The following is a 26,091-nucleotide window of genomic DNA, read 5'->3' as shown; positions in this document are numbered from 1 at the left end:
CACTGAGAATGCTAACAGTAACAACATATGACTAGTAAGTGTCGAAAGGAAACGAAATATCTCAAACCTGCCTTATTGAATCAAATACAGCCAAGGTAGGTTGAAAATCATGTTAGTTTGTTTTCTGAGCAAGCTATCCCTTTAAAGATGCTATTGTGTGTGTTTGAAACAAGAACACACACTCAAGATGAACAAAGAGGTTTGAAGTTGTGTTTACTAAGCATCCAACTTGCTGTTTGCAAGGTTGCTTTCAATTACTCTGCAGTATTTTCAGGTATCACAAAATGAATTGCGGTTTTCAACCATTCCAGTGGCATGTCGAAAGAGTCATACAGTAGCTGAGCGTCACAACTTATCTGTACAAAATATAATTGGTTAATTTATTTGACTTGATTATGTACACCTGGGGCAATGGACATTCAGAATGGACATTTACAAAATGTTCAGATATAATGTATTGTGTAGATTAAATAAAGTATCATTCCAAAATGCTATAAATAGATTTTGAGAAATGTTGGTAAATGAGCTTTTATTGTTTAAAGAACTTATGAAAGAATATGATTATGAACTTTTTTACCATCTAATCATGAAATGGGGTTGTACAAAGACATGTATTAATTTGAAATATATCACTTGGTTCCATTTCAGAGAAACAACTAATCATGTTTAGTTGCAAAACGCAACAAAAGTTTAACTCAAAAAGTTGAGTAAACTGAAAAAGCCTCAGTATCCTCCTCTCTCTCTTTCTCAAACACTATCCTCATTCCTCTGGCTTCCTCTTCCACTATACTCCATCTCTCTTTCTCTCTACTCCGTCCTATCTCATTCACACTGTTCTCTCTCTCACTCAGTATCAGGACTACCACATCGTATGTGAAGGGCAGGGAAGAGAACATCAAACCCTCTACATGGCCCCATCTCCCCCTATCCACTACTCCCCCCACCCCCCTCACACCAAGCCCTGTAGCCTCCTGACAGGCAGGGAGAACACTATGTGAACAGGGAAAGTAGTATTGCTGCAGACACTGCTGCACTGCTGGGGGAAATGCATTGTGCTCCCAGTGTTTTATTGGGTATGGGGAGGGAGGGGAGGAGGGAGACATAGTTGCTTGGCAAACACCAGAGCTAGATTTCCCAACTTTCATGTGGGGTCTCTTCAGGAGGTGAGGAGAGCAGAGGGGAATTTGGGCTTGCTCTCTCTTTCCCTCTCCAGCTGCTTCTCTGGACGACCAGGGAGGGATGAGGTGGAAGAAAAAGCGTGACAGAGAAAGAGATGGAGAAAGTTTTGTGGGGGCTTGTTTTGTTCTAAATCAAATAGTTTTATAGCTACGCAGGGGGTGTGTGGTTCCAGGCACAACACAATGGCCAACAGGATCAATATTGACATTCTCCCTGGCGATAGTCCGGTTGGCTCGGTGTGGTCAGAGGACTGAGGTATGAAGGACTGGAACCCACATGGACACGCTGCCATTTTGTGGTCACGGCTGGAGGACAGTTTCAGTAAGGTCCTGGGTTTATCCCACAATGGCAGTTCTTAGACAGCCTTGGGAGAGTATACCCCGGCTCTGTCCCAAACGGCATCCACCTCCGTATATAGTGCACTCATCTTGACCAGAGCCTTATGGGTGCACTACATGGAAAATAGGGTACCATTTGGGACACAACTCTGACCCTCCCTTAAGGACCCTATTAAGGCCCTATTACCGTAAGTCGGCTTTCATCCTTCTGGTCCGTTGCCAGCTCGTAGCACAGCTCATTACTTTATCACAATAACTGGACCACTTTGGCACCACCGTGCTGTATGGGACTGTGTGTGTGTGGAGCGTGGTACTGGAAGTGCCCAGTCCAAGGAAAAACACAGCAGTGGTAGACTAAAGAGAGTAAATGTAACAGTAAGCAGAGGGTTGACAAGTTACTTTTTATTAGCTTTTCCTTGTACAGTAGTTCACAGTAAAACACTCACACAGACATATTGCGGTGAACTGAAAACACATTCCCACACAGTAGCCTTCTCCGTCAGGGAGAGGTGGACGACTCTCCTGTTTGAAAACTACTGGGGGTGCAGGGTTTTGTTCTAGCTCTGCTCTAACACATCTGATTTGACAGTTAATCAGCAGGATTCAGCTACTCTCATCAAAAGAGTGGCTTGTTGAATCGGGTGTGTTAGAGCAGGTTCAGAGCAAAATCCTGGATACCCATTAGTTCTCCAGGACGAGGGTCGGTCAACACTGGTATAAGTGGTGTTACCTGACAAGAGAGAACGTCTCAAATGTTGAAAAACTGTATTTGAATTATTTTCCGTTGTATTTCACCAATTAATATTATGTCTGAACAGCTATTGGTCACATGTTCCATTCTTACAATGACAGTAGCTAGGTTTCCATCCAATTGGCGACAGATTTTCATACGAATATTCTAAAATCTGCATAAAGAAATATGCAAATTTTCCCATCTGTGGTGTTTCCACCAAACGCACTTGTTGCAGATAAAAATCTGTACATGATGACACACAATATTAACACTCTCTCACAAACAAACCCACACACCAGCAGTGCATATCTCCTAACACACAAACTCTCTCTCTAGAGGCCGAACCACTCTGTGACCCCTCCCCTGCGAAGGTCCGGTTTCTGCCTCTGTTTCTCATCCTCCATGAACTTCTCCTGCATCTCCTCCACCGAGCCCTCGGCTGACTTCACATCCTTCTCGGTGAAGATGTCAGGGAACTCAAATGTCTGCTGCTGCACCTGGAGACACAGAGGGAGAGGGTTATTTACCTAGGGTGAATCTGAAATGGCAACTCGCCACCAACCCCTTTTCCCTTAAGCCCTTGGTCTCTACTCACTTGACCGACAAGACAGGGCCCATGAGGTGTAACACACAAATGTTTGCGTGCTATAGACTGTAGACAGACTTTCTCCAACTCCTTTCTCTATCACCAAAGCTATCGCTTATCTCTCCCAGACAGACAGGCAGTCTCTCTCTCTCTCACAGACAGACAGGCAGTCTCTCTCTCTCTCACAGACATACAGGCAGTCTCTCTCTCTCTCACAGACAGGCAGTCTCTCTCTCTCTCACAGACAGGCAGTCTCTCTCTCTCTCACAGACAGGCAGTCTCTCTCTCTCTCACAGACAGGCAGTCTCTCTCTCTCTCACAGACAGGCAGTCTCTCTCTCTCACAGACAGGCAGTCTCTCTCTCTCTCACAGACAGGCAGTCTCTCTCTCTCACACAGACAGGCAGTCTCTCTCTCTCTCACAGAGAGGCAGTCTCTCTCTCTCACAGAGAGGCAGTCTCTCTCTCTCTCACAGAGAGGCAGTCTCTCTCTCTCTCACAGAGAGGCAGTCTCTCTCTCTCTCACAGACAGGCAGTCTCTCTCTCTCTCACAGACAGGCAGTCTCTCTCTCTCTCACAGACAGGCAGTCTCTCTCTCTCTCACAGACAGGCAGTCTCTCTCTCTCTCACAGACAGGCAGTCTCTCTCTCACAGACAGGCAGTCTCTCTCACACACAGACAGACAGTCTCTCTCTCACACACAGACAGTCTCTCTCTCTCACACACAGACAGTCTCTCTCTCTCACACACAGACAGTCTCTCTCTCTCACACACAGACAGTCTCTCTCTCTCACACACAGACAGTCTCTCTCTCTCACACACAGACAGTCTCTCTCTCTCCCACACACAGACCGTCTCTCTCTCTCCCACACACAGACCGTTTCTCTCTCTCTCCCACACACAGACCGTTTCTCTCTCTCCCACACACAGACCGTTCCTCTCTCTCCCACACACAGACCGTCTCACTCTCTCCCACACACAGACAGTCTCTCTGTCTCCCAGACACAGACAGTCTCTCTCTCTCCCAGACAGACAGACAGTCTCTCTCTCTCCCAGACAGACAGACAGTCTCTCTCTCTCCCAGACAGACAGAGTCTCTCTCTCTCCCAGACAGACAGAGTCTCTCTCTCTCCCAGACAGACAGACAGTCTCTCTCTCTCCCAGAGAGACAGACAGTCTCTCTCTCTCCCAGACAGACAGACAGTCTCTCTCTCTCCCAGACAGACAGACAGTCTCTCTCTCTCCCAGACAGACAGACAGTCTCTCTCTCTCCCAGACAGACAGAGTCTCTCTCTCTCCCAGACAGACAGACAGTCTCTCTCTCTCCCAGACAGACAGACAGTCTCTCTCTCTCCCAGACAGACAGACAGTCTCTCTCTCTCCCAGACAGACAGTCTCTCTCTCACAGACAGACAGACTCTCTCTCTCACAGACAGTCTGTCTGTCTCTCTCTCTCCCAGACAGACAGACACAGTCTCTCTCTCTCCCTCCCAGACAGACAGACAGACAGTCTCTCTCTCTCCCTCCCAGACAGACAGACAGTCTCTCTCTCTCCCAGACAGACAGACAGTCTCTCTCTCTCCCTCCCAGACAGACAGTCTCTCTCTCTCCCAGACAGACAGTCTCTCTCTCTCCCAGACAGACAGAGTCTCTCTCTCCCCAGACAGACAGACAGTCTCTCTCTCTCCCAGACAGACAGACAGTCTCTCTCTCTCCCAGACAGACAGACAATCTCTCTCTCTCCCAGACAGACAGACACTCTCTCTCTCTCCCAGACAGACAGACAGTCTCTCTCTCTCCCAGACAGACAGTCTCTCTCTCTCCCAGACAGACAGTCTCTCTCTCTCCCAGACAGACAGTCTCTCTCTCTCCCAGACAGACAGTCTCTCTCTCTCCCAGACAGACAGTCTCTCTCTCTCCCAGACAGACAGTCTCTCTCTCTCCCAGACAGACAGTCTCTCTCTCTCCCAGACAGACAGTCTCTCTCTCTCCCAGACAGACAGTCTCTCTCTCTCCCAGACAGACAGTCTCTCTCTCTCACAGACACTCTCTCTCTCTCACAGACACACAGTCTCTCTCTCCCAGACACAGACATAGTCTCTCTCTCCCAGACAGACATACAGTCTCTCTCTCCCAGACACAGACATACAGTCTCTCTCTCCCAGACACAGACATACAGTCTCTCTCTCCCAGACACAGACATACAGTCTCTCTCTCCCAGACAAAGACATACAGTCTCTCTCTCCCAGACACAGACATAGTCTCTCTCTCTCTCCCAGACAGAGTCTCTCTCTCTCTCCCAGACAGACAGTCTCTCTCTCACAGACAGACAGACTCTCTCTCTCACAGACAGACTCTCTCTCTCACAGACAGACTCTCTCTCTCACAGACAGAGTCTCTCACAGACATACAGTCTCTCTCTCCCAGACACAGACATACAGTCTCTCTCTCCCAGACACAGACATACAGTCTCTCTCTCCCAGACACAGACAGTCTCTCTCTCCCACACACAGACAGTCTCTCTCTCTCCCACACACAGACAGTCTCTCTCTCTCTCTCTCTCTCGCACACACAGACAGTCTCTCTCTCTCTCGCACACACAGACAGTCTCTCTCCCACACACAGACAGTCTCTCTCTCTCTCCCACACAGACAGTCTCTCCTCTCTCTCTCTCTCCCACACACAGACAGTCTCTCTCTCTCTCCCAGACAGTCTCTCTCTCTCCCAGACAGACAGTCTCTCTCTCACAGACAGACAGACTCTCTCTCTCATAGACAGACTCTCTCTCTCACAGACAGACACTCTCTCTCTCACAGACAGAGTCTCTCTCACAGACATACAGTCTCTCTCTCCCAGACACAGACATACAGTCTCTCTCTCCCAGACACAGACATACAGTCTCTCTCTCTCCCACACACAGACAGTCTCTCTCTCTCCCACACACAGACAGTCTCTCTCCCACACACAGACAGTCTCTCTCTCTCTCTCTCTCTCCCACACACAGACAGTCTCTCTCTCTCCCACACACAGACAGTCTCTCTCTCTCTCCCACACACAGACAGTCTTTCTCTCTCTCCCACACACACAGTCTCTCTCTCTCTCTCTCTCTCCCACACACAGACAGTCTCTCTCTCTCCCACACACAGACAGTCTCTCTCTCTCTCTCTCTCTCCCACACACAGACAGTCTCTCTCTCTCCCACACACAGACAGTCTCTCTCTCTCTCTCTCACCCACACACAGACAGTCTCTCTCTCTCTCTCACAGACAGACAGTCTCTCTCTCACACACAGACAGTCTCTCTCACACACAGACAGTCTCTCTCCCACACACAGACCGTTTCTCTCTCTCCCACACACAGACAGTTTCTCTCTCTCCCACACACAGACAGTCTCTCTCTCTCCCAGACACAGACAGTCTCTCTCTCTCCCAGACACAGACAGTCTCTCTCTCTCCCAGACACAGACAGTCTCTCTCTCTCCCAGACACAGACAGTCTCTCTCTCTCCCACACACAGACAGTCTCTCTCTCTCCCAGACACAGACAGTCTCTCTCTCTCCCAGACACAGACAGTCTCTCTCTCACAGACACAGACAGTCTCTCTCTCACAGACACAGACAGTCTCTCTCTCACAGACAGTCTCTCTCTCACAGACAGACAGTCTCTCTCTCACAGACAGACAGTCTCTCCCAGACAGACAGTCTCTCCCAGACAGACAGTCTCTCTCTCTCCCAGACAGTCTCTCCCAGACACAGACAGTCTCTCTCTCCCAGACACAGACAGTCTCTCTCTCTCCCAGACACAGACAGTCTCTCTCTCTCCCAGACACAGACAGTCTCTCTCTCTCCCAGACACAGACAGTCTCTCTCTCTCCCAGACACAGACAGTCTCTCTCTCTCCCAGACACAGACAGTCTCTCTCAGACACAGACACACTCTCTCTCTCACTCAGACACAGACAGTCTCTCTCTATCAGACACAGACAGTTTCTCTCTCCCAGACACAGACAGTTTCTCTCTCCCACACAGACAGTCTCTCTCTCCCACACACAGACAGTCTCTCTCTCTCTCTCTCTCCCCCAGACACAGACAGTCTCTCTCTCTCTCCCAGACAGACAGTCTCTCTCTCACAGACAGACAGTCTCTCTCTCACAGACAGAGAGTCTCTCTCACACACAGACAGTCTCTCTCACACACAGCCAGTCTCTCTCACACACAGACAGTCTCTCTCTCACACACAGACAGTCTCTCTCTCACACACAGACAGTCTCTCTCTCTCCCACAGACAGTCTCTCTCTCTCCCACACACAGACCGTCTCTCTCTCTCCCACACACAGACCGTTTCTCTCTCTCCCACACACGGACCGTTTCTCTCTCTCCCACATACAGACAGTCTCACTCTCTCCCACACACAGACAGTCTCTCTGTCTCCCAGACACAGACAGTCTCTCTCTCTCCCAGACACAGACAGTCTCTCTCTCTCCCAGACACAGACAGTCTCTCTCTCTCCCAGACACAGACAGTATCTCTCAGACACAGACAGTCTCTCTCAGACACAGACACACTCTCTCTCTCACTCAGACACAGACAGTTTCTCTCTCCCAGACACAGACAGTTTCTCTCTCCCACACAGACAGTCTCTCTCTCCCAGACACAGACATACAGTCTCTCTCTCCCAGACACAGACATACAGTCTCTCTCTCCCAGACACAGACATAGTCTCTCTCTCCCAGACACAGACATAGTCTCTCTCTCTCTCCCAGACAGACAGTCTCTCTCTCACAGACAGACAGTCTCTCTCTCTCCCAGACAGACAGACTCTCTCTCTCACAGACAGACAGAGTCTCTCTCTCTCACAGACAGACAGACTCTCTCTCTCACAGACAGAGTCTCTCTCACAGACATACAGTCTCTCTCACAGACATACAGTCTCTCTCTCCCAGACACAGACATACAGTCTCTCTCTCCCAGACACAGACATACAGTCTCTCTCTCCCAGACACAGACAGTCTCTCTCTCTCCCAGACAGACAGTCTCTCTCTCTCCCAGACAGACAGTCTCTCTCTCTCCCAGACAGACAGTCTCTCTCTCTCCCAGACAGACAGTCTCTCTCTCTCACAGACACACAGTCTCTCTCTCTCACAGACACACAGTCTCTCTCTCCCAGACACAGACATACAGTCTCTCTCTCCCAGACACAGACATACAGTCTCTCTCTCCCAGACACAGACATACAGTCTCTCTCTCCCAGACACAGACATACAGTCTCTCTCTCCCAGACACAGACATACAGTCTCTCTCTCCCAGACAAAGACATACAGTCTCTCTCTCCCAGACACAGACATAGTCTCTCTCTCTCTCCCAGACAGAGTCTCTCTCTCTCCCAGACAGACAGTCTCTCTCTCACAGACAGACAGACTCTCTCTCTCACAGACAGACTCTCTCTCTCACAGACAGACTCTCTCTCTCACAGACAGAGTCTCTCTCACAGACATACAGTCTCTCTCTCCCAGACACAGACATACAGTCTCTCTCTCCCAGACACAGACATACAGTCTCTCTCTCCCAGACACAGACAGTCTCTCTCTCTCCCACACACAGACAGTCTCTCTCTCTCCCACACACAGACAGTCTCTCTCTCTCTTCTCTCTCTCCCACACACAGACAGTCTCTCTCTCTCGCACACACAGACAGTCTCTCTCTCTCTCGCACACACAGACAGTCTCTCTCCCACACACAGACAGTCTCTCTCTCTCTCCCACACAGACAGTCTCTCTCTCTCTCTCTCTCTCTCTCCCACACACAGACAGTCTCTCTCTCTCTCCCAGACAGTCTCTCTCTCTCCCAGACAGACAGTCTCTCTCTCTCCCAGACAGACAGTCTCTCTCTCACAGACAGACAGACTCTCTCTCTCATAGACAGACTCTCTCTCTCACAGACAGACACTCTCTCTCTCACAGACAGAGTCTCTCTCACAGACATACAGTCTCTCTCTCCCAGACACAGACATACAGTCTCTCTCTCCCAGACACAGACATAGTCTCTCTCTCCCAGACACAGACATACAGTCTCTCTCTCTCCCACACACAGACATACAGTCTCTCTCTCTCCCACACACAGACAGTCTCTCTCTCTCCCACACACAGACAGTCTCTCTCTCTCCCACACACAGACAGTCTTTCTCTCTCTCCCACACACAGACAGTCTTTCTCTCTCTCCCACACACACAGTCTTTCTCTCTCTCCCTCTCTCTCTCTCTCTCTCTCCCACACACAGACAGTCTCTCTCTCCCCACACACAGACAGTCTCTCTCTCTCTCTCTCCCACACACAGACAGTCTCTCTCTCTCCCACACACAGACAGTCTCTCTCTCTCTCTCTCTCACCCACACACAGACAGTCTCTCTCTCTCACACACAGACAGTCTCTCTCTCACACACAGACAGTCTCTCTCTCTCCCACACACAGACCGTTTCTCTCTCTCCCACACACGGACAGTCTCACTCTCTCCCACACACAGACAGTCTCTCTGTCTCCCAGACACAGACAGTCTCTCTCTCTCCCAGACACAGACAGTCTCTCTCTCTCCCAGACACAGACAGTCTCTCTCTCTCCCAGACACAGACAGTCTCTCTCTCTCCCAGACACAGACAGTCTCTCTCTCTCCCAGACACAGACAGTCTCTCTCTCTCCCACACACAGACAGTCTCTCTGTCTCCCAGACACAGACAGTCTCTCTCTCTCCCAGACACAGACAGTCTCTCTCTCACAGACACAGACAGTCTCTCTCTCACAGACAGACAGTCTCTCTCTCACAGACAGTCTCTCTCTCACAGACAGACAGTCTCTCTCTCACAGACAGACAGTCTCTCCCAGACAGACAGTCTCTCTCTCACAGACAGTCTCTCTCTCTCCCAGACACAGACAGTCTCTCTCTCTCCCAGACACAGACAGTCTCTCTCTCTCCCAGACACAGACAGTCTCTCTCTCTCCCAGACACAGACAGTCTCTCTCTCTCCCAGACACAGACAGTCTCTCTCTCTCCCAGACACAGACAGTCTCTCTCTCTCCCAGACACAGACAGTCTCTCTCAGACACAGACACACTCTCTCTCTCACTCAGACACAGACAGTCTCTCTCTATCAGACACAGACAGTTTCTCTCTCCCAGACACAGACAGTTTCTCTCTCCCACACAGACAGTCTCTCTCTCCCACACACAGACAGTCTCTCTCTCTCTCTCTCCCCCAGACACAGACAGTATCTCTCTCTCTCCCAGACAGACAGTCTCTCTCTCACAGACAGACAGTCTCTCTCTCACAGACAGAGAGTCTCTCTCACACACAGACAGTCTCTCTCACACACAGCCAGTCTCTCTCACACACAGACAGTCTCTCTCACACACAGACAGTCTCTCTCTCTCCCACAGACAGTCTCTCTCTCTCCCACACACAGACCGTCTCTCTCTCTCCCACACACAGACCGTTTCTCTCTCTCCCACACACAGACCGTTTCTCTCTCTCCCACATACAGACAGTCTCACTCTCTCCCACACACAGACAGTCTCTCTGTCTCCCAGACACAGACAGTCTCTCTCTCTCCCAGACACAGACAGTCTCTCTCTCTCCCAGACACAGACAGTCTCTCTCTCTCCCAGACACAGACAGTCTCTCTCTCTCCCAGACACAGACAGTCTCTCTCAGACACAGACACACTCTCTCTCTCACTCAGACACAGACAGTTTCTCTCTCCCAGACACAGACAGTTTCTCTCTCCCACACAGACAGTCTCTCTCTCCCAGACACAGACATACAGTCTCTCTCTCCCAGACACAGACATACAGTCTCTCTCTCCCAGACACAGACATACAGTCTCTCTCTCCCAGACACAGACATACAGTCTCTCTCTCCCAGACACAGACATACAGTCTCTCTCTCCCAGACAAAGACATAGTCTCTCTCTCCCAGACACAGACATAGTCTCTCTCTCTCTCCCAGACAGACAGTCTCTCTCTCACAGACAGACAGACTCTCTCTCTCACAGACAGACTCTCTCTCTCACAGACAGACAGACTCTCTCTCTCTCACAGACAGAGTCTCTCTCACAGACATACAGTCTCTCTCTCCCAGACACAGACATACAGTCTCTCTCTCCCAGACACAGACATACAGTCTCTCTCTCCCAGACACAGACAGTCTCTCTCTCTCCCACACACACAGTCTCTCTCTCTCCCACACAGACAGTCTCTCTCTCTCTCTCTCCCACACACAGACAGTCTCTCTCTCTCTCTCTCTCCCACACACAGACAGTCTCCCTCTCTCTCTCCCACACACAGACAGTCTCCCTCTCTCTCTCCCACACACAGACAGTCTCTCTCTCTCTCCCAGACAGAGTCTCTCTCTCTCCCAGACAGAGTCTCTCTCTCTCCCAGACAGAGTCTCTCTCTCTCCCAGACAGACAGTCTCTCTCTCACAGACAGACTCTCTCTCACAGACAGACAGACTCTCTCTCTCACAGACAGACAGACTCTCTCTCTCACAGACAGAGTCTCTCACAGACATACAGTCTCTCTCTCCCAGACACACAGTCTCTCTCTCCCAGACACAGACATACAGTCTCTCTCTCTCCCACACACAGACAGTCTCTCTCTCTCCCACACACATACAGTCTCTCTCTCTCTCCCACACACAGACAGTCTCTCTCTCTCTCTCCCACACACAGACAGTCTCTCTCTCTCTCTCTCCCACACAGACAGTCTCTCTCTCTCTCTCTCCCACACAGACAGTCTCTCTCTCTCTCCCACACACAGACAGTCTCTCTCTCTCTCCCACACAGACAGTCTCTCTCTCTCTCCCACACACAGACAGTCTCTCTCTCTCTCTCTCCCACACAGACAGTCTCTCTCTCTCTCTCTCACCCACACAGACAGTCTCTCTCTCTCTCTCACACAGACAGTCTCTCTCTCACACACAGACCGTCTCTCTCTCCCACACAGACTGTTTCTCTCTCTCCCACACACAGACCGTTTCTCTCTCTCCCACACACAGACCGTCTCTCTCTCTCCCAGACACAGACAGTCTCTCTCTCCCAGACACAGACAGTCTCTCTCTCTCCCAGACACAGACAGTCTCTCTCTCTCCCAGACACAGACAGTCTCTCTCTCTCCCAGACACAGACAGTCTCTCTCTCTCTCCCAGACACAGACAGTCTCTCTCTCTCCCAGACACAGACAGTCTCTCTCTCTCCCAGACACAGACAGTCTCTCTCTCTCCCAGACACAGACAGTCTCTCTCTCTCCCAGACACAGACAGTCTCTCTCTCTCTCCCAGACACAGACACACTCTCTCTCTCTCTCTCCCAGACACAGACACTCTCTCTCTCCCAGACACAGACAGTCTCTCTCTCACAGACACAGACAGTCTCTCTCTCACAGACACAGACAGTCTCTCTCTCACAGACAGACAGTCTCTCTCTCACAGACAGACAGTCTCTCTCTCACAGACAGACAGTCTCTCTCTCACAGACAGACAGTCTCTCTCTCACAGACAGTCTCTCTCTCACAGACAGACAGTTTCTCTCTCACAGACAGACAGTCTCTCTCTCACAGACAGACAGTCTCTCTCTCACAGACAGACAGTCTCTCTCACACAGACAGACAGTCTCTCTCACACACAGACAGTCTCTCTCACACACAGACAGTCTCTCTCTCACACACAGACAGTCTCTCTCTCACACACAGACAGTCTCTCTCTCTCCCACAGACAGTCTCTCTCTCTCCCACACACAGACCGTCTCTCTCTCCCACACACAGACCGTTTCTCTCTCTCCCACACACGGACCGTTTCTCTCTCTCCCACATACAGACAGTCTCACTCTCTCCCAGACACAGACAGTCTCTCTGTCTCCCAGACACAGACAGTCTCTCTCTCTCCCAGACACAGACAGTCTCTCTCTCTCCCAGACACAGACAGTCTCTCTCTCTCCCAGACACAGACAGTCTCTCTCTCTCCCAGACACAGACAGTCTCTCTCTCTCCCAGACACAGACAGTCTCTCTCAGACACAGACACACTCTCTCTCTCACTCAGACAGACAGTTTCTCTCCCACACAGACAGTCTCTCTCTCCCACACACAGACAGTCTCTCTCTCTCTCTCTCCCCAGACACAGACAGTCTCTCTCTCACAGACAGACAGTCTCTCTCTCACAGACAGACAGTCTCTCTCTCTCAGACACAGACAGTCTCTCTCTCTCAGACACAGACAGTCTCTCTCTCTCAGACACAGACAGTCTCTCTCTCTCCCAGACACAGACAGTCTCTCTCAGACACAGACACACTCTCTGTCTCTCTCTCTCAGACACAGACAGTCTCTCTCTCTCAGACACAGACAGTCTCTCTCTCACAGACAGTCTCTCTCTCTCAGACACAGACAGTCTCTCTCTCTCAGACAGACAGTCTCTCTCTCTCAGACAGACAGTCTCTCTCTCAGACAGACAGTCTCTCTCTCAGACAGACAGTCTCTCTCTCAGACAGACAGTCTCTCTCTCAGACAGACAGTCTCTCACAGATACAGACAGTCTCTCTCACAGATACAGACAGTCTCTCTCACAGATACAGACAGTCTCTCTCACAGATACAGACAGTCTCTCTCACAGATACAGACAGTCTCTCTCACAGATACAGACAGTCTCTCTCACAGATACAGACAGTCTCTCTCACAGATACAGACAGTCTCTCTCACAGATACAGACAGTCTCTCTCACAGATACAGACAGTCAATTCAATTTGCTTTATTGGCATGACGTAACAATGTACATATTGCCACAGCTTACTTTGGATATTTACAATATTATTCAATATTCAAAATTGTCAACGGGACAACAGTAACAACAATAACCAAGGGTCAAAATAACCATACATTGAACAGTAACAATAAGCATACAGTAGGTGAAGGTTGATTGGTCTGTCAGACACTGTCCCTCATCTTATGGCAGGCAGCAATGTAGTGCGCTGCCAACCCACGGCTCTCTGCGTCCTCCCCCAACAGGACGGGTAAGCCTATCCTCATCAGAGAGGTATTTGAAACCTTGAATAAGGGTTTCAAATTCGGGGAAATGACACCCTCTAATTGTTTTATATTTTTTATATTTTGTCAGGAAATGCAGCTCTGTCTCAGGTTCTGCTGTGGTTGCACAGCCTTTCCTCTACAGGGAGCCAGGTTTTCCTGTGTCTACCCTTTTCAATGGCAAGGCTGTGCTCACTGAGTCTGTACTTTGTCAAGGTTTTGATCAGTAACCATGGTCAAATAGTTAGCCACGGTGTACTGTCGATTTAGGGCCAGATAGCACTGCATTTTGCTTTATGCTTGTGTTTCCCAATAAGTCAGACAGTCTCTCTCTCTCTCTCTCTCTCTCTCCAGTCTCTCTCTCTCTCTCTCCCACGACAGTCTCTCTCTCTCCCACAGACAGTCTCTCTCTCTCACAGACATCCTATCTCTCTCTCACAGACATCCTATCTCTCTCTCACAGACATCCTCTCTCTCTCACAGACATCCTCGCTCTCTCACAGACATCCTCTCTCTCTCACAATCTCTCTCACACACAAAGACAGTCTCTCTCTCACACACACAGTCTCTCTCTCACTCACACACACAGTCTCTCTCACTCACACACAGTCTCTCTCACTCACACACAGTCTCTCTCACTCAAACACAGTCTCTCTCTCGTTGAGTCTCTCTCTCCCTCTCTCACAGACAGTCTCTCTCTCACAGACATCCTCTCTCTCACAGTCTCTCTCACACAAAGACAGCCTCTCTCGCTCTCACAGACAGTCTCTTGCTCTCCGACAGTCTCTCTCTCACACACCGACAGTCTCTCTCTCACACACAGACAGTCTCTCTCTCACACACAGACAGTCTCTCTCTCACACACAGACAGTCTCTCTCACACACACAGACAGTCTCTCTCACACACAGACAGTCTCTCTCTCACACACAGACAGTCTCTCTCTCACACACAGACAGTCTCTCTCTCACACACAGACAGTCTCTCTCTCACACACAGACAGTCTCTCTCTCACACACAGACAGTCTCTCTCTCACACACAAAGACAGTCTCTCTCTCACACACACAGTCTCTCTCTCACTCACACACACAGTCTCTCTCACTCACACACAGTCTCTCTCACTCACACACAGTCTCTCTCACTCAAACACAGTCTCTCTCACTCAAACACAGTCTCTCTCTCGTTGAGTCTCTCTCTCGTTCAGTCTCTCTCTCCCTCTCTCACAGACATTCTCTCTCTCACACAGACAGTCTCTCTCTCACAGACATCCTCTCTCACAGTCTCTCTCACACAAAGACAGCCTCTCTCGCTCTCACACAGACAGTCTCTTGCTCTCCGACAGTCTCGCTCTCACACAGACAGTCTCTTGCTCTCCGACAGTCTCTCTCTCACACACCGACAGTCTCTCTCTCACACACAGACAGTCTCTCTCTCACACACAGACAGTCTCTCTCTCACACACAGACAGTCTCTCTCTCACACACAGACAGTCTCTCTCTCACACACAGACAGTCTCTCTCTCACACACAGACAGTCTCTCTCTCACACACACAGACAGTCTCTCTCACACAGACAGTCTCTCTCACACACACAGACAGTCTCTCTCACACAGACAGTCTCTCTCACACAGACAGTCTCTCTCACACAGACAGTCTCTCTCACACAGACAGTCTCTCACACACAGACAGTCTCTCACACACAGACAGTCTCTCACACAGTCTCTCCCTCTCTCACAGACACACCCCCTCTCTCTCTCACACACAGACAGTCTCTCGCTCTCACAGACAGTCTCTCGCTCTCACACAGACAGTCTCTCGCTCTCACACAGACAGTATCTCGCTCTCACACAGACAGTATCTCGCTCACACAGACAGTCTCTCGCTCTCACACAGACAGTCTCTCTCTCACACAGACAGTCTTCTCTCACACAGACAGTCTCTCTCTCTCCCACACAGACAGTCTGTCTCTCTCCCACACAGACAGTCTGTCTCTCACACACAGTCTCTCTCTCACACAGACAGTCTCTCTCTCACACAGACAGTCTCTCTCTCACACACAGACACATCCCCTCTCTCCCTCTCTCACAGACACATCCCCTCTCTCGCTCTCACACAGACAGTCTCTCGCTCTCACACAGACAGTCTCTCGCTCTCACACAGACAGTCTCTCGCTCTCACACAGACAGTCTCTCGCTCTCACACAGACAGTCTCTCGCTCTCACACAGACAGTCTCTCGCTCTCACACAGACAGTCTCTCGCTCTCACACAGACAGTCTCTCGCTCTCACAGACAGTCTCTCGCTCTCTCAGACAGTCTCTCTCCCTCTCTCTCAGACAGTCTCTCTCTCTCTCACAGACAGTCTCTCTCTCTTTCACAGACAGTCTCTCTCTCTTTCACAGACAGTCTCTCTCTCTCTCTCTCTCACACACACACAGACAGTCTCTCTCTCACAGACAGTCTCTCTCTCTCACAGACAGTCAATTCAATTGACTTTATTGACATGTCCAAGTTAATTATTACTTACATTGTCAAAGTATACATAAAAAAAAAAAAAAAGATATATTATATAAATACATGGTGGGACCAACAGCAATAATAATAGTAGTAGTGGACATGGGATTACCATTAACAACAACAATATTAATGAAGACTGTGCTCACTGAGTCTGTACCTAGTCAATGTTTTCCTCAGTTTTCTATCAGTCACAGTGGTCAAATAGTCTGCCACCATGTACTGTCTGTTTAGAGCCAAATAGCATTGAAGTTCACTTTGATTTTTTGTTGTGTCTTTCCAATAGGTGATATATTTTTGTTTTGTGATGATTTGGTTGGGCCAGATTTTCTGAGTGCTGTCCTGAGGCTCTATGGGGTGGGTTTGGGTTGGTGAACTGAGCCTCAGAACCAGCTGGCTGAGGGGAATCTTCTCTTGTTTCATCTCTTGACATTGTAGAGCTGTGTGATGGAATGTTTTGGGGTCACTTGTTTTTAGATGGTTGTCTTTTTTCTATTCGAATGAGGAGGGGGTATTGGCCCAATTCTGCTCTACATGCGTTATTTGGAGTTTTTCTTTGCACTTGCAATACAGTCTTGCAAAACTCAGCATGCAGTATTTCGATTGGATGTTTGTCCCATTTGGTAAATTCATTATTAGAGATTGGACCCCATACTACACTGCCATATAGAGCAATTGGTTCTATAACTGATTTAAAAAAAATTGAGCCAGATTCTAATTGGAATTTCGATTTTGATGTTCCTTTTAATGGCATAGAATGCTCTACGTGCTTTGTCTCTCAGGTCATTCAACACCAATGTGAAAGCTACCTGTGTTGCTGATATTTAGTCCTAGATATGTGTAGTTTTTGGTGTGTTCTAATTGAACTGTGTGCAAATAGAATTTATATTTGTCATCCTTATTTCCGGACCTTTTTTGGAATATCATTATATATATTTATTTTGGGGTTAACGGTCAGAGCCCAGGTCTGACAGAACCTGTGAAGATGATCTAGATGCTGCTGTAACCCCTCTTTAGTGGGAGACAGCAGCACCAGGTCATCTGCGTACAGCAGACACTTGATTTCAGTGTTGTGTAGGGTGATACCAGGTGCTGCCGATTCTTCTGTTTTTTTGCCAATTGATTAATGTAGATGTTAAATAGTGTTGGACTTATTGGGCAGCCCGGTTTCACTCCCCGTCCCTGAGAGAAGAAGTCTGTTTGCTTGTTGCCAATTTTAACCTCACATTTGTTTTTAGTGTACATTGATTTAATAAAATCATGTTGTTTTCCCCCCTATACCACTTTCTATTAGTTTATAAAAAAAGACCTTTGTGCCAAATTAAATCAAATACTTTCTTGAAATCTACAAAACACAAGTAGATTTTGCCTTTGTTTTGGTTTACTTGTTGATCAATTAGAGTGTGGAGGGTGTAAATGTGGTCTGTTGTACAATCATTTTTTAGAAATCCAATCTGCCTTCTGCTCAGGACGTTGTGTTCGTCAAGAAAATGATGTAGTCTGCTATTTATAATACTGCAGAGAATTTCCCCCGAGTTAAAGCAAATTCCTCTGTAATTATTTGGGTCAAATTTGTCTCCATTTTTATAGATTGGTGTGATCAATCCCTGGTTCCAAATATCGGGGAAAATACCTGCAGTGAGGATAATGTTGAAGAGGTTGAGTATTGCCTATATGAATTTGTGGTCTGTATATTTGATCATTTCATTTAAAATACCATCAGCACCACAGGCCTTTTTGGGTTAGAGAGTGCATAGTTTTCCCAATAATACCTCTTCTGTAATTGGTGTATCCACAGCATTCTGATAGTCTTTGACTTCTGATTCAAGGATTTGTAATTCTTCTTGTATATCTTTTTGTTCTGGGATCTTTGTTGTATTGCTGTAGAGGTTTGCAAAGTGATTTCTCCACATATCCCCATTTTGGATAGCCAGTTCCTCATGAGGTTTGTTTCATTTATTCCAATTCTCCCAGAAGTGTTTTGATTCTATGGATTCCTCAATTCCATCCAGCTGATATCTAATGTGCTGTTCCTTTTTTGTCCTTAGGGTGTGTTTGTATTGCTTCAGACAGTCTCTCTCTCTCTCTGACAGTCTCTCTCTCTCTCTGACAGTCTCTCTCTCTCTGACAGTCTCTCTCTCTCTGACAGTCTCTCTCTCTCTGACAGTCTCTCTCTCTCTGACAGTCTCTCTCTCTCTGACAGTCTCTCTCTCTCTCTGACAGTCTCTCTCTCTCTCTGACAGTCTCTCTCTCTCTGACAGTCTCTCTCTCTCTCTGACAGTCTGTCTCACTCACACATACACACCCACACAGTCCCTCTCTCACACACACACAGCCTCCCTCTCTCACACACACACAGCCTCCCTCTCACACACACAGCCTCCCTCTCACACACACAGCCTCCCTCTCACACACACACACACACAGCCTCCCTCTCTCACACACTGCCTCCCTCTCACACACACACACACACACAGTCTCCCTCTCTCACACACACACAGTCTCCCTCTCACACACACAGTCTCCCTCTCACACACACAGTCTCCCTCTCACACACACAGTCTCCCTCTCACACACACACAGTCTCCCTCTCTCACACACACACACAGTCTCCCTCTCACACACACACACAGTCTCCCTCTCACACACACACACAGTCTCCCTCTCTCACACACACACAGTCTCCCTCTCTCACACACACACACACACACACACACACACACACACACTCCCTCTCTCACACACACACACACACACACTCCCTCTCTCACACACACACACACAGTCTCCCTCTCTCACACACACACACAGTCTCCCTCTCTCACACACACACACAGTCTCCCTCTCTCACACACACACAGTCTCCCTCTCTCACACACACACAGTCTCCCTCTCTCACACACACACACACACACACACACACACAGTCTCCTCTCTCACACACACACACACAGCCTCCCTCTCACACACACACAGCCTCCCTCTCACACACACACAGCCTCCCTCACACACACACACACACACACAGCCTCCCTCTCACACACAGCCTCCCTCTCACACACACACACAGCCTCCCTCTCACACACACACACAGCCTCCTCTCTCACACACACAGCCTCCCTCTCTCTCACACACACACAGCCTCCCTTCTCTCTCACACACACACACACACAGCCTCCCTCTCACACACACAGCCTCCTCTCACACACACACACACACAGCCTCCTCTCACACACACACACACACACAGCCTCCTCACACACACACACACACAGCCTCCCTCTCTCACACACTGCCTCCCCTCACACACACACACACACAGTCTCCCTCTCTCACACACACACAGTCTCCCTCTCACACACACAGTCTCCCTCTCACACACACACAGTCTCCCTCTCTCACACACACACAGTCTCCCCTCACACACACACACAGTCTCCCTCTCACACACACACACAGTCTCCCTCTCACACACACACACACACTCCCTCTCTCACACACACACACACACACACTCCCTCTCTCACACACACACACACCCTCTCTCACACACACACACACAGTCTCCCTCTCTCACACACACACACAGTCTCCCTCTCTCACACACACACACACACAGTCTCCCTCTCACACACACACAGTCTCCCTCTCTCACACACACACACAGTCTCCCTCTCACACACACACACACACACACACACACACAGTCTCCCTCTCTCACACACACACACACAGCCTCCCTCTCACACACACACAGCCTCCCTCTCACACACACACAGCCTCCCTCACACACACACACACACACACACACAGCCTCCCTCTCACACACAGCCTCCCTCTCACACACACACACAGCCTCCCTCTCACACACACACACACAGCCTCCCTCTCTCACACACACACAGCCTCCCTCTCTCTCACACACACACAGCCTCCCCTCTCTCTCACACACACACACAGCCTCCCTCTCTCACACACACACAGCCTCCCTCTCTCACACACACACACAGCCTCCCTCTCACACACACACACACAGCCTCCCTTCACACACACACACAGCCTCCCTCTCACACACACACACACACACAGCCTCCCTCTCACACACACAGCCTCCCTCTCACACACACACACACACAGCCTCCCTCTCACACACACACACACAGCCTCCCTCTCACACACACACACAGCCTCCCTCTCACACACACACACACACACACACACAGCCTCCCTCTCACACACACACAGCCTCCTCTACACACACACACACACACAGCCTCCCTCTCACACACACACACACACAGCCTCCCTCTCACACACACACACAGCCTCCCTCTCACACACACACACAGCCTCCCTCTCACACACACAGCCTCCCTCTCACACACACACACACACACACACACACACACACAGCCTCCCTCTCACACACACAGCCTCCCTCTCACACACACACACAGCCTCCCTCTCACACACACACACACAGCCTCCCTCTCTCTCACACACACACACAGCCTCCCTCTCTCTCACACACACAGCCTCCCTCTCTCACACACACAGCCTCCTCTCTCTCTCACACACACACAGCCTCCCACACACACACACACACACAGCCTCCCTCTCACACAAACACACACAGCCTCCCTCACACACACACACAGCCTCCCTCTCACACACACACACAGCCTCACTCTCACACACACACACAGTCTCACTCTCACACACACACACACACACACAGTCTCCCTCTCACACACACACACACACACACACACACACAGTCTCCTCTCACACACACACACACAGTCTCCTCTCACACACACACAGTCTCCCTCTCACACACACACACACACACACACACAGTCTCCCCTCTCACACACACACACACACACACAGTCTCCCTCTCACACACACACACACACACAGTCTCCCTCACACACACACACACACACACACACAGTCTCCCTCTCACACACACACACACACAGTCTCCCTCTCACACACACACACACACAGTCTCCCTCCCACACACACAGTCTCCCTCCACACACACACACACAGTCTCCCTCCCACACACACACACAGCCTCTCCCTCTCACACACACACACACAGTCACCCTCTCACACACACACAGTCACCCTCTCACACACACACAGTCACCCTCTCACACACACACACAGCCTCCCTCTCACACACACAGTCTCCCTCTCACACACACAGTCTCCCCTCACACACACAGTCTCCCTCTCACACACACAGTCTCCCTCTCACACACACAGTCTCCCTCTCACACACACAGTCTCCCTCTCACACACACAGTCTCCCTCTCACACACACAGTCTCCCTCTCACACACACAGTCTCCCTCTCACACACACAGTCTCCCTCTCACACACACAGTCTCCCTCTCACACACACAGTCTCCCTCTCACACACACAGTCTCCCTCTCACACACACAGTCTCCCCTCACACACACAGTCTCCCTCTCACACACAGTCTCCCTCTCACACACAGTCTCCCTCTCACACACAGTCTCCCTCTCACACACAGTCTCCCTCTCACACACAGTCTCCCTCTCACACACAGTCTCCCTCTCACACACACACACACACAGTCTCCCTCTCACACACACACACACACAGTCTCCCTCTCACACACACACACACAGTCTCCCTCTCACACACACACACACACAGTCTCCCTCTCACACACACACACACAGTCTCCCTCTCACACACACACAGTCTCCCTCTCACACACACACACACACACAGTCTCCCTCTCACACACACAGTCTCCCTCACACACACACACACAGTCTCCCTCTCTCACACACACACACACACAGTCTCCCTCCCACACACACACACACAGTCTCCCTCTCACACACACACACACACACACACAGTCTCCCTCTCACACACACACAGTCACCCTCTCACACACACACAGTCACCCTCTCACACACACACAGTCACCCTCTCACACACACACAGTCACCCTCTCACACACACACAGTCACCCTCTCACACACACACAGTCACCCTCTCACACACACACAGTCACCCTCTCACACACACAGTCTCCCTCTCACACACAGTCTCCCTCTCACACACACACACACAGTCTCCCTCTCACACACACACAGTCTCCCTCTCACACACACACACAGTCTCCCTCACACACACACACACAGTCTCCCCCTCACACACACACACACAGTCTCCCTCTCACACACACACACACACACACACACAGTCTCTCCCTCTCACACACACACACACACACACACACAGTCTCCCTCTCACACACACACACACAGTCTCCCTCTCACACACACACACACACAGTCTCCCTCTCACACACACACAGTCCCCCTCTCACACACACACACACACAGTCCCCTCTCACACACACACACAGTCCCCTCTCACACACACACAGTCTCCCTCTCACACACACACACACACACACAGTCTCCCTCTCACACACACACACAGTCACCCTCTCACACACACACAGTCAGCCTCTCACACACACACAGTCACCCCTCTCACACACACAGTCACCCTCTCACACACACACAGTCACCCTCTCACACACACAGTCTCCTCTCTCACACACACACACAGTCTCCCTCTCACACACACACACACAGTCTCCCTCTCACACACACACACACAGTCTCCCTCTCACACACACACAGTCTCCCTCACACACACACAGTCTCCCTCTCACACACACACACACACAGTCTCCCTCTCACACACACACACACACACACACACACACAGTCTCCCTCACACACACACACACACACACACACACAGTCTCCCTCTCACACACACACACACACAGTCTCCCTCTCACACACACACACACACAGTCTCCCTCTCACACACACACAGTCTCCCTCTCACACACACACAGTCTCCCTCTCACACACACACACACACACACACACACACACACACAGTCTCCCTCTCACACACACACACACACACACAGTCTCCCTCTCTCACACACACACACACACACACAGTCTCCCTCTCTCACACACACACACACACAGTCTCCCCTCTCACACACACACACACACAGTCTCCCTCCCACACACACACACAGTCTCCCTCCCACACACACACACAGTCTCCCTCTCACACACACACACAGTCTCCCTCTCACACATAGTCTCCCTCTCACACACACACAGTCACCCTCTCACACACACACAGTCACCCTCTCACACACACACACAGCCTCCCTCTCACACACACACACAGCCTCTCTCACACACACAGCCTCTCTCTCACAGACACAGTCTCCCTCTCACACACACACACACAGTCTCCCTCTCACACACACAGTCTCCCTCTCACACACACAGTCCCCCCTCACACACACACAGTCCCCCTCTCACACACACACAGTCCCCTCTCACACACACAGTCCCCCTCTCACACACACACACAGTCCCCCTCTCACACACACACACAGTCCCCCTCTCACACACACACACAGTCCCCCTCTCACACACACACACAGTCCCCCTCTCACACACACACACAGTCCCCCTCTCACACACACACAGTCCCCCTCTCACACACACACACACAGTCCCCCTCTCACACACACACACAGTCCCCCTCACACACACACACAGTCCCCCTCTTCACACACACACACAGTCCCCCTCTTCACACACACACACACAGTCCCCCTCTTCACACACACACACAGTCCCCCTCTCACACACACAGTCCCCCCTCTCACACACACACAGTCCCCCTCTCACACACACACACAGTCTCCCTCTCACACACACACACAGTCACCCTCTCACACACACACACAGTCACCCTCTCACACACACACAGTCACCCTCTCACACACACACAGTCACCCTCTCACACAGTCACCCTCTCACACACACACAGTCACCCTCTCACACACACACAGTCACCCTCTCACACACACAGTCACCCTCTCCACACACACAGTCACCCTCACACACACACAGTCACCCCTCTCACACACACAGTCACCCTCTCACACACACACAGTCACCCTCTCACACACACACAGTCACCCTCTCACACACACAGTCTCCCTCTCACACACACAGTCTCCCTCTCACACACACAGTCTCCCTCTCACACACACAGTCTCCCTCTCACACACACAGTCTCCCTCTCACACACACAGTCTCCCTCTCACACACACACACACAGTCTCCCTCTCACACACACACACACAGTCTCCCTCTCACACACACACACACAGTCTCCCTCTCACACACACACAGTCTCCCTCTCACACACACACAGTCTCCCTCTCACACAAACACACACACACACACAGTCTCCCTCTCACACACACACAGTCTCCCTCTCACACACACACACACACACACACACACAGTCTCCCTCTCACACACACACAGTCCCCCTCTCACACACACACAGTCCCCCTCTCACACACACAGTCCCCCTCTCACACACACACACAGTCCCCCTCACACACACACACACACAGTCCCCCTCTCACACACACACACAGTCCCCCTCTCACACACACACACAGTCCCCCCTCACACACACACACAGTCCCCCTCTCACACACACACACAGTCCCCCTCTCACACACACACAGTCCCCCTCTCACACACACACACAGTCCCCCTCTTCACACACACACACAGTCCCCCTCTTCACACACACACACAGTCCCCTCTTCACACACACACACACAGTCCCCCTCTTCACACACACACAGTCCCCCTCTCACACACACACACAGTCCCCCTCTCACACACACACACAGTCCCCCTCTCACACACACAGTCCCCCTCTCACACACACACACAGTCCCCCCTCACACACACACACACAGTCCCCCTCTCACACACACACACACAGTCCCCCTCTCACACACACACACAGTCTCCCTCTCACACACACACACAGTCTCCCTCTCACACACACACACAGTCTCCCTCTCACACACACACACAGTCTCCCTCTCACACACACACAGTCTCCCTCTCACACACACACACAGTCTCCCTCTCACACACACACACAGTCTCCCTCTCACACACACACACACACAGTCTCCCTCTTCACACACACACACAGTCCCCCTCTTCACACACAGTTATCCAGTTTAGCCATCTGGCCTACTCTACGTGACAAATGACTCTGACCATGAGAAACAAGATTCTCTGGTTTGATGAAACCAAGATTGAACCCTTTGGCCTGAATGCCAAGCTTCAGGTTTGGAGGAAACCTGCCACCATCCCTACGGTGAAGCATGGTGGTGGCAGCATCATGCTGTGGGGATGTTTTTCAGCAGCAGGGACTGAGAGACAAGTCAGGATCGAGACAAAGATGAACGAAGCAAAGTACAGAAAGATGAAAACCTGCTCCAGAGCGCTCAGGACCTCAGACTGGGGCAAAGGTTCACCTTCCAACATGACAACAACCCTAAGCACACAGCCAAGACAATGCAGGAGTGGCTTCGGGACAAATCTCAATGTCCTTGAGTGGCCCAGACTTGAACCTGATCAAACATCTCTGGAGAGACCTGACAGAGCTTGAGAGGATCTGTAGAGAAAAATTTGAGAAACTCCCCAAATACAGGTGTACGAGACTGTAATATTTGTCAAAGGTGCTTCAAAAAAGTATTGAG

General features: G+C 50.4%; 1 protein-coding gene across 1 annotated transcript in view; it reads right to left on the bottom strand.

The window, feature by feature from the left end:
• Positions 1-1,904: 1,904 nt before the first annotated feature.
• The window catches only part of mrpl23 (mitochondrial ribosomal protein L23), a 125,736-nt gene continuing 101,549 nt past the window's right edge, over positions 1,905-26,091 (bottom strand). The window contains exon 5 of the mRNA XM_042301363.1: positions 1,905-2,747. Coding sequence (XP_042157297.1) covers positions 2,583-2,747 — 165 coding nt within the window. The 3' untranslated portion in view covers positions 1,905-2,582. The remainder of the gene's footprint in view (positions 2,748-26,091) is intronic.

Source organism: Oncorhynchus tshawytscha, linkage group LG19 (assembly GCF_018296145.1).
Source record: "Oncorhynchus tshawytscha isolate Ot180627B linkage group LG19, Otsh_v2.0, whole genome shotgun sequence".
Taxonomy (NCBI): Eukaryota; Metazoa; Chordata; class Actinopteri; order Salmoniformes; family Salmonidae; genus Oncorhynchus; species Oncorhynchus tshawytscha.
This window is presented reverse-complemented; position numbering and strand designations above follow the sequence as displayed.